Source organism: Strigops habroptila, chromosome 4, assembly GCF_004027225.2.
Source record: "Strigops habroptila isolate Jane chromosome 4, bStrHab1.2.pri, whole genome shotgun sequence".
Taxonomy (NCBI): domain Eukaryota; kingdom Metazoa; phylum Chordata; class Aves; order Psittaciformes; family Psittacidae; genus Strigops; species Strigops habroptila.
This window is the reverse complement of record NC_046358.1, coordinates 69,983,585-69,996,493: the sequence shown is the minus strand read 5'-3', so window position 1 is coordinate 69,996,493 and position 12,909 is coordinate 69,983,585. Positions and strand designations below refer to the sequence as shown.

The window sequence follows — 12,909 nt, the reverse complement described above, 5'->3', positions numbered from 1 at the left end:
TCAATTCTACCTCCAAAGAGGCATAATGCCACGAATCATTTAACATAAAGCCTAAGACTGATAGCTATTGTGCAGTATGCTTCACCATTACAGGTTTTTTCCTTGCTGGCTCTTAGTGTCTGGGACAGGCTGCCTCGTGGCTGTTGAAGATCTCTGTTCACAGGACAGTGATAGGTGGAAATAAAAGCCTCTCTGGCACAAGATGCTACCTCTGGCATTGACTTTTCTGAGGTGATAATGTGTCTCAAGGTTAAATTATTAGTGGCCTTTTATGTAAATCAGAATATTTTATTAATTTTCAAGCATGTATAAACTTGAATTATATTTTTTTTTAAACACTGAAAGGATATATTTTATTCTTAGTGTGGCCCTTACTGATACAAAGGGAGTCTTGTGAGCAGTGAAGGACCCAGAAATGCCTCCATGTGGTATTTATTACTTATTATTAGTCAATCATCAGAAGCAGTGTGAGCTAGTGGATAAAGTGATGATACGGAGTCCTTGGCTGGTTGTCTGCACTCAGCTCTGTCTCTAACATGTGGGACAAGTTATAGCGCCTCAGTGTTTCTCAGTTCTCCTCTATCCACATTCTGGTTTAGTTATTTAAAACAACCATTGCATTTATGTATGTGTCTATATAGCATAGGCTAAGGCTCAACACTCAGGAGTTGTTTTTAGGCATTCTCACTGTGTAAGTGTACGATAAGGTTAAAACAGAGAGGCAGCTTTGTGACAATTTGATGACAATACCATTCCATAACTCTAAATCATGTTGAAATTTTTACTTATAAGCAACCTCCAAATTCTCTGTTTCTATGACATCTGGAAAGGAAATTCCTGCTGAAGGACCTTGAGGCAATCATCTGCTTGGTGCTTACATGCTACCCTTAATTTGCATTCAGAAGACCTGGTTGTACAATCCCCATCCTGCTTAGTGTGGACCAGGTGCCTGCTGAGCCTGCAGTTTCAGTGCTGCACCTTTGTTCAAGTGGTGTCCACTTGTGTGAAGATACCTTTATGCATCTGAGATCTGTAACCTCAATGGGGTGTGCTCCTGCATTCAAAACCAGCACTGACAAATCTGTTTAGTGTCCTGAAGTACATTCATTACCCTGATACACAATTTATTAAGAGGAAAAAAGTTCTGTTGCAGTTTGCTTCATGTTAAGAAAAATTAATTACACCTGACAGAGAGAATTCTCCACAGTGTGCGTTACCCAAAACATACTCACACACAAAGGGACTATCAGGAAATCTGTGTCCTGACTGCTGAGGAGGTGCTTAATCTCACTTCGGTATCTAGGCATAAGGATTAATCTCAAATACATGTCCTATGTTCAGAAAAGAGGTTTTCAAAGCTATTTAAACTCTGTCCAACCAAGCAGATGCTGCTTTGCATCGTAAATAATGAATGGCAGGCTCCTGATTGCAATAATAACCCTCATGGCCCTGCCCAGCCTTAGCTGGGGCTCCCACTGCTGTGCTCAGCAGCTCTATTTAAGCTCAGCTCTGGGCATTCACTCTTTGAGCTGTGTTGGAGGAGTACTGGTTTCTAGCTATGATTTTCCTTGATCCAGCCTGTGAGTTGACATTCAGGCTTGATCTCTGACCTGCCTCATCACCACAATACTGTCTTATGTTTAGGTTCTTGACTCAGCCTACTTGCTACTTCTGGTTTGTCCTGCTTACTTTGCTGAGGTACTGTAGGACTGGCCTTTACATTTCCATGTATGTGATTCCTCTTCCCTTAGGGAGCAGCACTGCTCTTGTTACTTTGTGGTGGTGCATGGGGCAGTGCAAAGAATCACTTGGGAGTTAGAGAATTTGCCCACTCTTGTCCTTGCTTTGCTCAAAGGAATGTTAGTCACCAGTGTCCATGGTAGTTCAATGTTTTACATGGTTTTTACAATTGTAGCTTGCTCAAATGTTAGGTCACTGTAAGACAGCCTAGTTTGGGGCTGTGAGACTGGTGGAGAGGTGATGGCAGAGAAAATTCTTGTGTCTGAACTGTAGTCACGTGATGGCAACATAGGATTTGTCACTCAAAACAGATATTAAGGTGAGTGTTACAGCCTCGTTTAATTTCTCTTTATTTTTGGTTGCAGTCTGACTGTGACAGTGATGGGGAGCTTTTCATCTTCCAGCGGGAACTGCCAAACTTAATTCCTGACCTGTCAGAAGAACTGATGGAGTTTTCCCTGGAAGACTCAAACATGCAGGTTGTTGACTATTGTGTCCAGGCTCTACTACCGTAGCCCCACTCTTCTGGTTGTCACCAGTGAGGGGGGATGCTGTTATTTAACCTGTTTGACTGCAGTGTGTGATGGAAGAGCAGAGTCCCCAGTACCTTTCCCCCTAGAGACTAGTTTTTTCTTTATGCAGTTTTCTTTGTTCTAGAGATTTTTAGACCCTTTTTTTCAGTTTCTATTATTGTCCTTTACTGTTTTTTGTTTTTTTTTCCTGTGCACTGACAGTAACACTTTGCAATGACTTAAACTTTTGGAGAGTTTGAAATAATTTCAGCAACCATTTTATGTATCTAGAAAATAGAGAATCATTTAGTGCAGGGAGGGGGACAGGTATGAAGCTTAACCCTTGAACAGTGTTTTTGAGATGAAATTGTTACACTGCTTCTGCACTGATGAAGATGAGCCAGTGTAGGAAGCTGGAAGGTGCGCCAGCTGACCTGACTCTTCCATCATGGCAAGACTAACACAGTGCTGCTTTTTCCTAATCAAGCAATTAACCTACTTTAAGGAATGTCATATGTTGAACACATGTAAGGAAAATCAATTTTAAGGATTTTTAGCACTTCCTAAAGTTAGTCTTTGGAAAGTAAACAGTCTAAACTGTTTTCCATGATGGATATGGTGTGTGCTGTTTCCAGATGGTATCTGAGTTGGAGCTGCTATCTTCTAAGCGCTGTGGCTTTGTTTATCATCAGCTTCTAAAGCTTAGGGAGATATGACTTCCTAATTGTGTGTATTTTCTCTACCTGTAGCAAACCCAGGAAACAGAAAGCCATCCATGGGAGATCTGGAGTGGAGATCTAGAAAGCTTTGGCTTTCAGAAAAAACCACATGGTGCCCAAGTAATTGCAAAGGATGATGTACAAATGATTAAAGATGAGACTCCCGATCTTGCCAGCTATACTGAAGAAATACCAAGCCAAAAGGCAGCTGTTTTTGAAGAGTCTCTTGCAGATTCCACAGATTGCCTTGAAGAGGAAGAACTGGACAGGACACAGGCCAGGGAAAGCCAGAACTCTTGGCTTAATACTGCATTGTCTGTGGATGATTTGAGCAGCCGGAAAGAGAGAAGAAAACTGATAGAGACAAAAATACTCTCCAAAATAATCCTGGAGCCATCAGGCCACCCAGAGCCAGATGTCAAGCTTCCCTCCCATGATGTTAGCAACAGTCTAGAAAGAACTGATAAGGAAGAAAACTCCTCAGATCACCTTCAAGGACAGACCCATCTGTCACAGCGGGTAAGTGGCCCAAACAAAATGTTTTGGAGAGTGCTACTTGTTGAGTAGAGGCATTGGTTGCAGAATCCTACTAAGATAAAGAACTGAAACGCCCAATTCTGCACACGCCATGGTGTTCTTTATGGCTTTCTGCGTTGTCCTGAGTTTGGGTTTTGCTGGGTCATGTGCTATACAAGTTACCAAATGCTCTTGCAGAGCTGCCGTTAGAAGTCCGTAATGGGAGCAAAAGTCATGGGATCAGCTGCGTGGTTCATGGTCTTATTCAGGAGAGCCAACCACAACCTCTGTCCGTGGGGAGGAACTCTTCTGGTCCCAACAGACTTTGCATTCAAACAGCGAACCTTCTGGCCTTTCAGCATTTTGTCTTCTCTGTAACACTGTGGGAGTGCTGGAGGTGAGGAGATAAGATGGTTAGGCTTGTTCCTGAAGCCTTAAATCTCTCCCACCTACAGCAGGTGCTTAGGACCAGCTCGTGTATGCTTAACTGGTATGTGGCCCCGGCATGGTGAGGTGGTTCTCTTCAGTACTGGTTATACATCTCTACTTCCTGTATTGGTTTTTAAGGTTGTTAAGACTTAATCAGCACAGAACATGAACCTGATAGTGCTGTTCAAAGCCTTCTATAGCATCAGAATACAGATGTTTCCCTTCCCCTTTCGTCTATGCTCACAAAAATACACTATTTGGTGTTCAAGCTGTTCTAGTATAGGCAAAGAATGCAGCTGCTTGCCTGTTTTAAACTGTGCTGCATCATTTAATTGTGCTGTTATTGGAGGGGATCTTTTCCAGATGGTTCAGGGTTTAATTCCCATCTCATCTCATGTAAGTCAGTTGCTCTATTAATTCAGGAAGTGTGGTTGTCCTTTCAGAACCTGTTTGATATCACTGACTTCAATGGACTGAAGTCTGATGCTTTTGGGTGAGTACTGAGCCTAGGCTCAGTGTGTTCTCAATTTGATAAAGGGAGGGTAAAGCTTTGTCCTTCATGTGTATGTTTAGATTTGGGAGGTGGTTGTTACTTCCCAGTTTAGCAAGGTTTAACCTAAACCTCAGTTTATGTCAAGTAAAGTTGTTAAAACTAATATACACTTTCTTCTTGATTTTAATCATACCAGTTTGTTTAAAAATATTTTTTCCCTGAGGTCCCTTTCTGTGTTAGAAATGGAATTGTGCAAAACTTCTGGTTTTTTCTTCTGGTCGCTGTATAGTACCTTACAATAGTGCTATTCTCATTAAGGGTTAGGAGGAGAAAGCCTTAATACAGCAGCTGAGGTGGTGGTTTGAGCTTTTTATTATAATGGTTTGTACTTAAGCAGTATTATTGAAAAAGAAGCTTATTACAACTGCACCATAACTAAAGCAAATGCATGTGTTAGGCTATTTGGTAAAACAGCACCTGCACTGCCCTGTGACATGACTCTTGCTGCAGTAATCTCTCTTGTTAGCCATCCTTCACTCCTCCAGACCAATACACTTCAGTGAGATCCTTGAACCAGTATTAGCTTTGTGTGGTGGGAGACTTCAGCTTGTGACTCTCATCAGGCTTTTACCTTTCATCACCTGCAGTGTGTAGTATTAGAATAGATCTAATCCTGGTCCAGGTATGCATGAAGATCTATTGCTCAGGAAAAAGTAAGAATCCCCTCTTAGATGGCAGAGGCAGGTGACAGGTTTTTACAGGGTGAAACTCCTTGTTTGGGAGGCTGCTGCTGCTGCTTTTCTAAAGCCCTGAGTGGTCACATGAAATGCACATTGGGTGTGACACAATTGTCATAACTGACAGCCACCTTCCTTTTAAAAAACTCATGGAAACTTCTAAGCTCTGGTAATGATATTTCAGTTAAAAATTTAATTTCAGCTAATAGAATCATAGAGTCATAGAATCATAGAATAGTTAGGGTTGGAAAGGACCTTAAGACCATCTAGTTCCAACCCCCCTGCCATGGGCAGGGACACCTTGCACTAAACCATGTGGTCCAAGGCTCTGTCCAACCTGGCCTTGAACACCACCAGGAATGGAGCATCCACAACCTCCCTGGGCAACCCATTCCAGTGCTTCACCACCCTCACTGTAAAGAACTTCTTCCTCATATCTAATCTTCCCCTGTTTAAGTTTGAACCCATTACCCCTTGTCCTACCACTACAGTCCCTAAGGAAGAGTCCCTCCCCAGCATCTTTATAGACCCCCTTCAGATACTGGAAGGCTGCTATGAGGTCTCCACGCAGCTTCTCTTCTCCGGGCTGAACAGCCCCAACTTTCTCAGCCTGTCTTCATATGGGAGGTGCTCCAGCCCCTGATCATCCTCGTGGCCCTCCTCTGGACTTGCTCCAACAGCTCCATGTCCTTTTTATGTTGAGGACACCAGAACTGTACACAGTATGCCACCAAATTGGTCAGGCAGGATTTCCCCTTGGTGAAACCATGTTGGCTGCCACCAATCACCTTGTTGTTTTTCATGTGCCTTAGCATGCTTTCCAGGAGAATCTGCTCCAAGATTTTGCCAGGCACAGAGGTGAGGCTGACTGGTCTGTAGTTCCCTGGGTCTTCCACCTTCCCCTTCTTGAAAATGGGGGTTATATTACCCTTCTTCCAGTCATCAGGAACTTCATCTGACTGCCATGATTTTTCAAATATGATGGACAGTGGTTTAGCAACTTCATTCACCAGCTCCTTCAGGACCCGTGGATGGATTTCATCAGGTCCCATGGACCTGTGCACGTTCAGGTTCTTAAGATGGTCTCGAACCTGATCCTCTCCTACAGTGGGCCTAAGGTCTTCATTCTCACAGTCCCTGCATCTGCTTTCTAAGACTTGGGTGGTGCGGTCAGAGCATTTGCTGGTGAAGACTGAGGCAAAGAAGTCATTAAGAACCTCAGCCTTCTCCAAATCCAGGGTAGCCAGTTCTCCCGATAGCTTCCGGAGAGGGCCCACATTGTCCCTAGTCTGTCTTTTATTTGCTACGTATCTATAGAATCCTTTCCTGTTATCTTTTACATCCCTTGCCAAACTGAATTCTAGCTGGGCCTTAGCTTTCCTGACCTGGTCCCTAGCTTCCCGGGCAATGCTCCTATATTCTTCCCAGGCTGCCTGTCCTCGCTTCCACCTTCTATAAGCTTCTTTTTTCCCCTCTAAGTTTCCTCAGCAGCTCCTTATCCATCCATGGAGGTCTCCTGGCCCTCCTGCTGCACTTTCTTCTAGTCGGGATGCAACACTCTTGAGCACGTAGCGGGTGATCCTTGAATATCGACCAGCAGTCTTGGGCCCCCCTGCCCTCTAGGACTATATCCTGTGGAACCTTACTAAGGAGGTTCCTGGAGAGACCAAAGTCTGCTTTCTTGAAGTCCAGGGCAGTGAGCTTGCTGCATGTTCTCACTGTCCTGAGGATCTCAAACTCAACCATCTCGTGATTGCTACAGCCAAGGCTGCCCTGGAGCATCACATTTCCAACCAGTCCCTCCCTGTTGGTGAGCACGAGGTCAAGCATGGCACCTCTCCTTGTTGGCTCCTCTGTTGCTTGAAAGAGGAAGTTGTCTTCCACACAATCGAGGAACCTTCTGGATTGCTTGTGCCGGGCCGTACCGTCCCTCCAATAGATATCAGGATGGTTGAAGTTCCCCATGAGGACAAGGGCCTGCGAGCGTGAGGCTGCTCCTATCTGTCCGTAGAGCGCTTCATCCACAGAGTCCTCTTGATCATGCGGCCTGTAACAGATCCCCACCGTAATGTCCCCCATTGCTGTTCTCCCTTTGATCCTGATCCACAAACACTCTGTTACCTCATCACCCGTCCCCAGACAGAGTTCCATACTCTCCAGCCTATCACTGACATAGATAGCAACGCCCCCTCCCCGTCTGCCTGGCCTGTCTTTTCTAAACAGCCTGTAACCTTCCATTCCGACACTCCAGTCATAGGAGCCATCCCACCATGTTTCTGTGATACCAATGACATCATATTCCCGTAGCCTTGTACACATCTCTAATTCCTCTTGCTTGTTCCCCATACTATGGGCGTTTGTATAGAGGCACCTTAGCCGAGCTCCAAATGATAAATAATAATAACCAAAGGCGAAAGCAATCAGTGCTTTAAATGCAGGTAAGCTTTTCTCATCACAGGCTGGTTCTCATACCTAAGTTAGCAGTGTGCAGTGTGAGCATACCCACAGCCACTGTACGTGATTCATAGCAACAAAATTGATGATCCTGTCTTCAGTGTGGGGTAAGCAGCTGTCAGACTGCATCTGGTGCTGCCCAGGCCTAGAGAAGTGGGAATTTGCCCTGGGTGGAAGTTGGACAGGGAGGAAAAGGCTGCGAGCCTCACCTCAAAGAACAGAAAACTGAAAGTTCTTCTCATATTGGTGGCAGTGAGAAGTTCTCACCATTGTTCTGGTTCAGAACATGTATGTTTGGTCTTGTATCAGGCCATCTTTTTGTCTGTTTTACTATCTCCTGTGGTTTTCTGTATCCTATATCAAAAGGGTCCATGATTCTCAGAGGAAAAAACCCAAGCAGAAGTAGATGAAAACAGCTGGATAGATGGGCTGCTGAAAGAGCTATAGTAAATGCATTCCTTTCATTATAGCACTTCCTTGCGGAACGGCTTAAAGCAGGCTGGCAGTGTAGTTAGGGACATCCTCTTTTGGAGATGGTGAAAGGTTATGGGAAGAGTACTTGGAGGTGTGGACAGAGCGGAAATAAAACATGTTGGCATCTGGTACTGTTAGTGGGTCTGAGGGATGAAGGGGTGTACCTGCTGTTTGGAAGACTCCACAATGGGAATGCATGTGGAAGATGGAGCCATGAGGAGGACATACCATGAGTTATGTCCCAGCTTATGGCAAGATGGATCAGGTGGATGTTCAGGATGGACTTAGGTTTCTCCTTTTAAGAGGCTGTCAGTTCAGCCCACTCTAGAAAAGTCTTCTAGACTTCGCAGTTTTAAGTAGGAAAGGAGAGGGTACTCCACCTTCTTATGTTTGAATGAACACTGATTAGTCCTTCTCTGGTTTCTCGTAGCAGTTATGCTGTACTTTGCTATGCTAGATGCAGTGCCTTGGCAGTGCTGTGAGGCAGGTAGTGTTCAAACAGCAAATGTCCCGCTGTTAGTTGTGCCAACCACTGAGGCTCACACTGAAACAACTGTGTCCAGAGTGACAGACCAGTGCATCTACTGGCAAGTGACAGTGGCTGATAGGGGAGAAGGTGCTGCCTGAGCATTCATACAAGCACCACCCAAAACTTTAACTGCTGGGACCAGAGTCCAGTGGTGAGTTTTGGTGTGGGGACTTCTAACACCCTATTAGGTTCCTTCTCTGTCTTCACACAGGCAGGCATTAACTGTTCTTGTTGAATTGCAGCTTCTGCTGATGGCTGTAACCTCCTTATCTTCTGGTTTGTGCTTCTTGTGCACCTCTTGTTGGCAGAGCATGGGACCCTAAAACACTCCTAGATGTAGGATAAGCATTATTTAGCCACAACTAAAACATCAATGTATGAACAATATTATTCTCATACTAAAGACAAAACACAATGCTGCACCAGCTTTTGGGAAAATTACTAAGAAAACTAACTCTAGTCCAGCTGAAAGCATCTCTAAGTGCAAGTCCACAGCTTGTGGCCTAAGGCTTCAGCAAATCTAGCTGCTCATACTAAGCAGGTAAAGCTAAGCAAATAGAGCTATAGTATTGTGTGGTTTAGTATGTTAAAGGACTCAAACTATTTAAAACATACATGTGCTAAATAACTAATATCTCTCAACAGTGGCATAGTACTGGAGTAAGGTAAGGTGAGCTTCCATGCCATTTGTGCATTTATATGTGCCAGGAGAATCTGGTGGAGTTACTACAAAGAATGTGAGACTTATTTTGTAGCAGTCTTTTGGGAGTGAATTTTACATCACATCTTGGCTGTCTTCTTTCAGAGTATGGAGAAATGGGACCTAGACAAGATTCTTGAGCAGCTGGAGCAGCAGAAAGATGAGACTTGTGCAGAAGTTGCTTTCTCCTCAGCAGATCATGGTAACACTGCTAAATTAATACCGACTTTGCTAAAAGTGTATAAAAATAAATAAAACTCAGGTTCCTGTGTTTAAGTCCTTCGCTGCAGCATCCTTTTGAATGCTGAAATCATGATGAGTTTTTTAATGCCTTTGTAAAACTTTTTTAATTGGTTTCCCTCAAGAAGCCCCATCCCTGGCAGTGTTCAAGGTCAGGTTGGATGGGGCTTGGAGCAACCTGGTCTAGTGAAAGGTGATTGGAACTGAATGAGCTTTAAGGTCCCTTCCAACCTAGACCAGTTGGGGATTCTATGACTTCATCTTGCTTTCATAGCTTGAAAGCAGTGCTCTGTGGTCTGCCATGGATGGATGGAGGTTTGAAGCGAGTCAGAGCCAGGTGACAATAGTACCTTTATCCTTCCCCTTCTGAAAGGCTGTGGAGAAAGCAGCAATGTGAAATTGGGGAAAGAGTATATTGGGTGATCCTGTGGCAGAGAAGCACAACTGGTGATTCTTTTTATTGTTCTTCCATAGGCACCTTCAGGAGTAGATCTGAAAATAAGATCATGGAAAAGCTAGCAGAGCTGTGTGCCAGGCAGTCCAGGACAGTGTCTCCATATTGCCGGTGGTCACCAGCCAAGGTCTCCTTTCAAGAACAGCAGGAGAATAAGTAGGTCCTTTTCTGTCATATACACTGGGTAATCCTGACTGCCAGTAGGGATACCTGGAAACTCGTGGTTTTCTATAGGGGCTTTTCTCTGTACCTTCTGCAGAAAGCTGATATTGTAGTTGGGATATGCTACAGGGATGTTAAAGGGAGTAACTAAGACTCTCCTATACGTGTACATTTGATGATAAACACTATCCTGTCACCTCAGCATTTTCCATCAATCACCACCTTTGTCTAGACCTCACCAGACACTTGGGACAAGTGGGAAAGGGGGGAAAACAAGGCAAAGCAAATTATCATGGCCACATTTTTTGTCATCTAGGGTACTGGTTTCCCTTACTGGTACCTCAATTTAGCTAAAGTATACAGGATTATTTTTTGGGCAAGTGGATGTCAGTGCATCTTTGGAGGGTTCAATGTGAAGGAAGTGGATTTCCACCTTCTTTGGAAGCAACATAGTCAGTGGTGGCAGCACAGAGGAAACAGTAGTGAAACAGGCCTGTAAAGGGGAAGGTGAAGAGCCTTCTCATTTTGAGGGCAGGGAGAGCCACAAGAGTGATTTTCACTATATATACTCTGAAGGATGAAATAGAATTGCCAAAGGAGGCAGAGAGGAAAAAGGGACCTCTTTTCACTGATGGGTGTAAGCTCTTTAAATATGTAAGCTCTTTGGTACCATAACTGCTGCCTTTTTACTACAGAACAATTTGATATTGTCAGTTTTTGAGAACTAAGTATCTGCCATCATGCTGCCTCTAGTCCATGTTCCCTGGGGGAAGCTGAATCTTTGAGTTCAGCTTTGAAAGGTGGTGGAGAGTAGGCAGAAGAGGAGCTTGAATCTGTGCAGTAGCCAAGCACAAAGCTCCTTTCACAATGCATTTTGATCATAATCCACACCCTGCAGGGCTTCTTGTCTAGCTAAGGTGGAGGACATGCTGAGACAGTGTTTTCTGTGCTTAGGGATATTGCCTCGCGATCATCTCCACGAAGTTCTCCAAGGATGGATATGGTGAGCTTACAGAGCCTGCCAGAGCCTGCAACCGTGTACATCGATCTGAGAGATGCTAAAGCACAGAAGTCAGTAATGTTCCCTGATGAGCAACAAGGGTAAAGTCTGGCTTTACTGTTAGTGAGAAGTGGGTAATAAAAAGTGAGAAGCTGAAACCTCTCTGCAGCTCCTACTTGTGAAATAACTTTAAAAGTGTGCTCACCTTCCACACCTCTGTGACCTTAGTAGGAAAGTATAGCCCCATGCGAGCACAGGCATATTCGTAAAACAGAGTAAGTTGTGTTGGAGCATGTCAATACGGAGGCATGCAGGCAGCACAGACAGGACATGCAAAACACCCAGGGAAATCATATTTACAAAGTTTCCACCGATAAAGCAGGGGGCAGGGACTCCAAAGCGATGCTGGAGGGGTTGGGCCACTGTTGTTACGTTTCGGGTACAAAATGGACATCGCTTGCTACATTCCTGGCAAGCAACAGTAGGTGCTGATTTCTGTTTCTTGTGCGATAAGAGGACCTTCTAGTCAGGGCTGAGAGGCCAAATCTTTGTCAGACTGCAACAGATGCTGGCAAAGCTGTTCTTCCCCCTAGAGCTAACAGTGTCTGAGGTAGCTGTTTGCTCCCTTCTCAAGGTGTACATTTGCTGGAGCAAGGGGTTGAAGAAAACAGTCACCAGAAAAAACCTTGTTGTTAATAAACAGCTGACAGTTTAAAAAACACTACCAGGTTTTGATGCAGTTGCTTAATTTTTTTTTTTTTTTTTTTTTTTTAGTGGTTTGGGGGGGGGTTTGTTTGTTTTTGTGTTTTGTTTTGGGGTTTTTTTGTGGGTTTTTTTGTGGTGTGTTTCTTTCCCCCCCCCCCCCCCCAAGAGTACTAGTGTGAAGAACTCTGTCTAACACCTGGAGATCTTCCCTGACAGTATCCCTTCTTTTTTATAATGGTTTTAATATTGCATCCTAGACATAACAAAAAGCCAACTCCCAGTTGGAGCAGAGTTAACTCATATGGTCCAATTTGCTTCATAGCACAAGCGACAGCTCCACGGAAGAAGAGGAGACTATGATGACTGGGGACCAAGCAGAAAGGAGAAGGTGAGATTCTTTTCCAGGACCTTAGTGCAAATGATATGATGTTCATTTTTTTCCTGAAACTAAAATAATTGCTCTAACAGTGCTTAGAGAGACCACATGTACTGAAATATCCCTGTTTCTGGTCTTCACAGCAAAAAAGCCCAATAACAGCAGTGTTTCAGTCTGGCCCCAGGACATCACCCATTTTCTGTTGCATAGTAAAGGTACTGAAGCTAGAAAATAGTTGTTGATCCTTGAGGCAGTGTTGCACCTTGGTCCTGTACAGCTGCATCAAACAGCTCAAAAGACAGTAGAGCAGGTCAGGGTGGCTGGGGAAACCTGGTGCTTTCTCCAGACTTGCCTGAGTGACATGAGAACTGGTTTTTAAATGACCCTGAATCAAACTGAAAGTGTTGTAGGGAGCTGACTCAGACAAATCTTCATTTTTAGAAATAATAAAATAGGCTAGAATGGATGTTGATTTAAAAAGAGTATTGAATACACTGTGAGCAGGGATGATCTCAAGTCTCCTTAATGAGGGGGAGAGGAAGAGGGGAAAGGGGAGAGAATGTGATGAATGGAATCCCAAACTGTAAATTCTTTAGTAGGCACAGAAGCCAGCCTCTCCCATTGCTAAACTCAGGCTTGATTTATACCCATAGGTTGTTAGACATTGGT

At 44.2% G+C, this 12,909-nt stretch overlaps 1 protein-coding gene across 1 annotated transcript in view; it reads left to right on the top strand.

The window, feature by feature from the left end:
* Window positions 1–12,909, top strand: part of C4H16orf71 (chromosome 4 C16orf71 homolog) — a 100,779-nt gene that overhangs the window by 3,002 nt on the left and 84,868 nt on the right. The window contains exons 3-8 of the mRNA XM_030482253.1: window positions 2,106–2,219; window positions 3,002–3,490; window positions 9,409–9,505; window positions 10,018–10,153; window positions 11,114–11,260; window positions 12,187–12,252. Coding sequence (XP_030338113.1) covers window positions 2,106–2,219; window positions 3,002–3,490; window positions 9,409–9,505; window positions 10,018–10,153; window positions 11,114–11,260; window positions 12,187–12,252 — 1,049 coding nt within the window. The remainder of the gene's footprint in view (window positions 1–2,105; window positions 2,220–3,001; window positions 3,491–9,408; window positions 9,506–10,017; window positions 10,154–11,113; window positions 11,261–12,186; window positions 12,253–12,909) is intronic.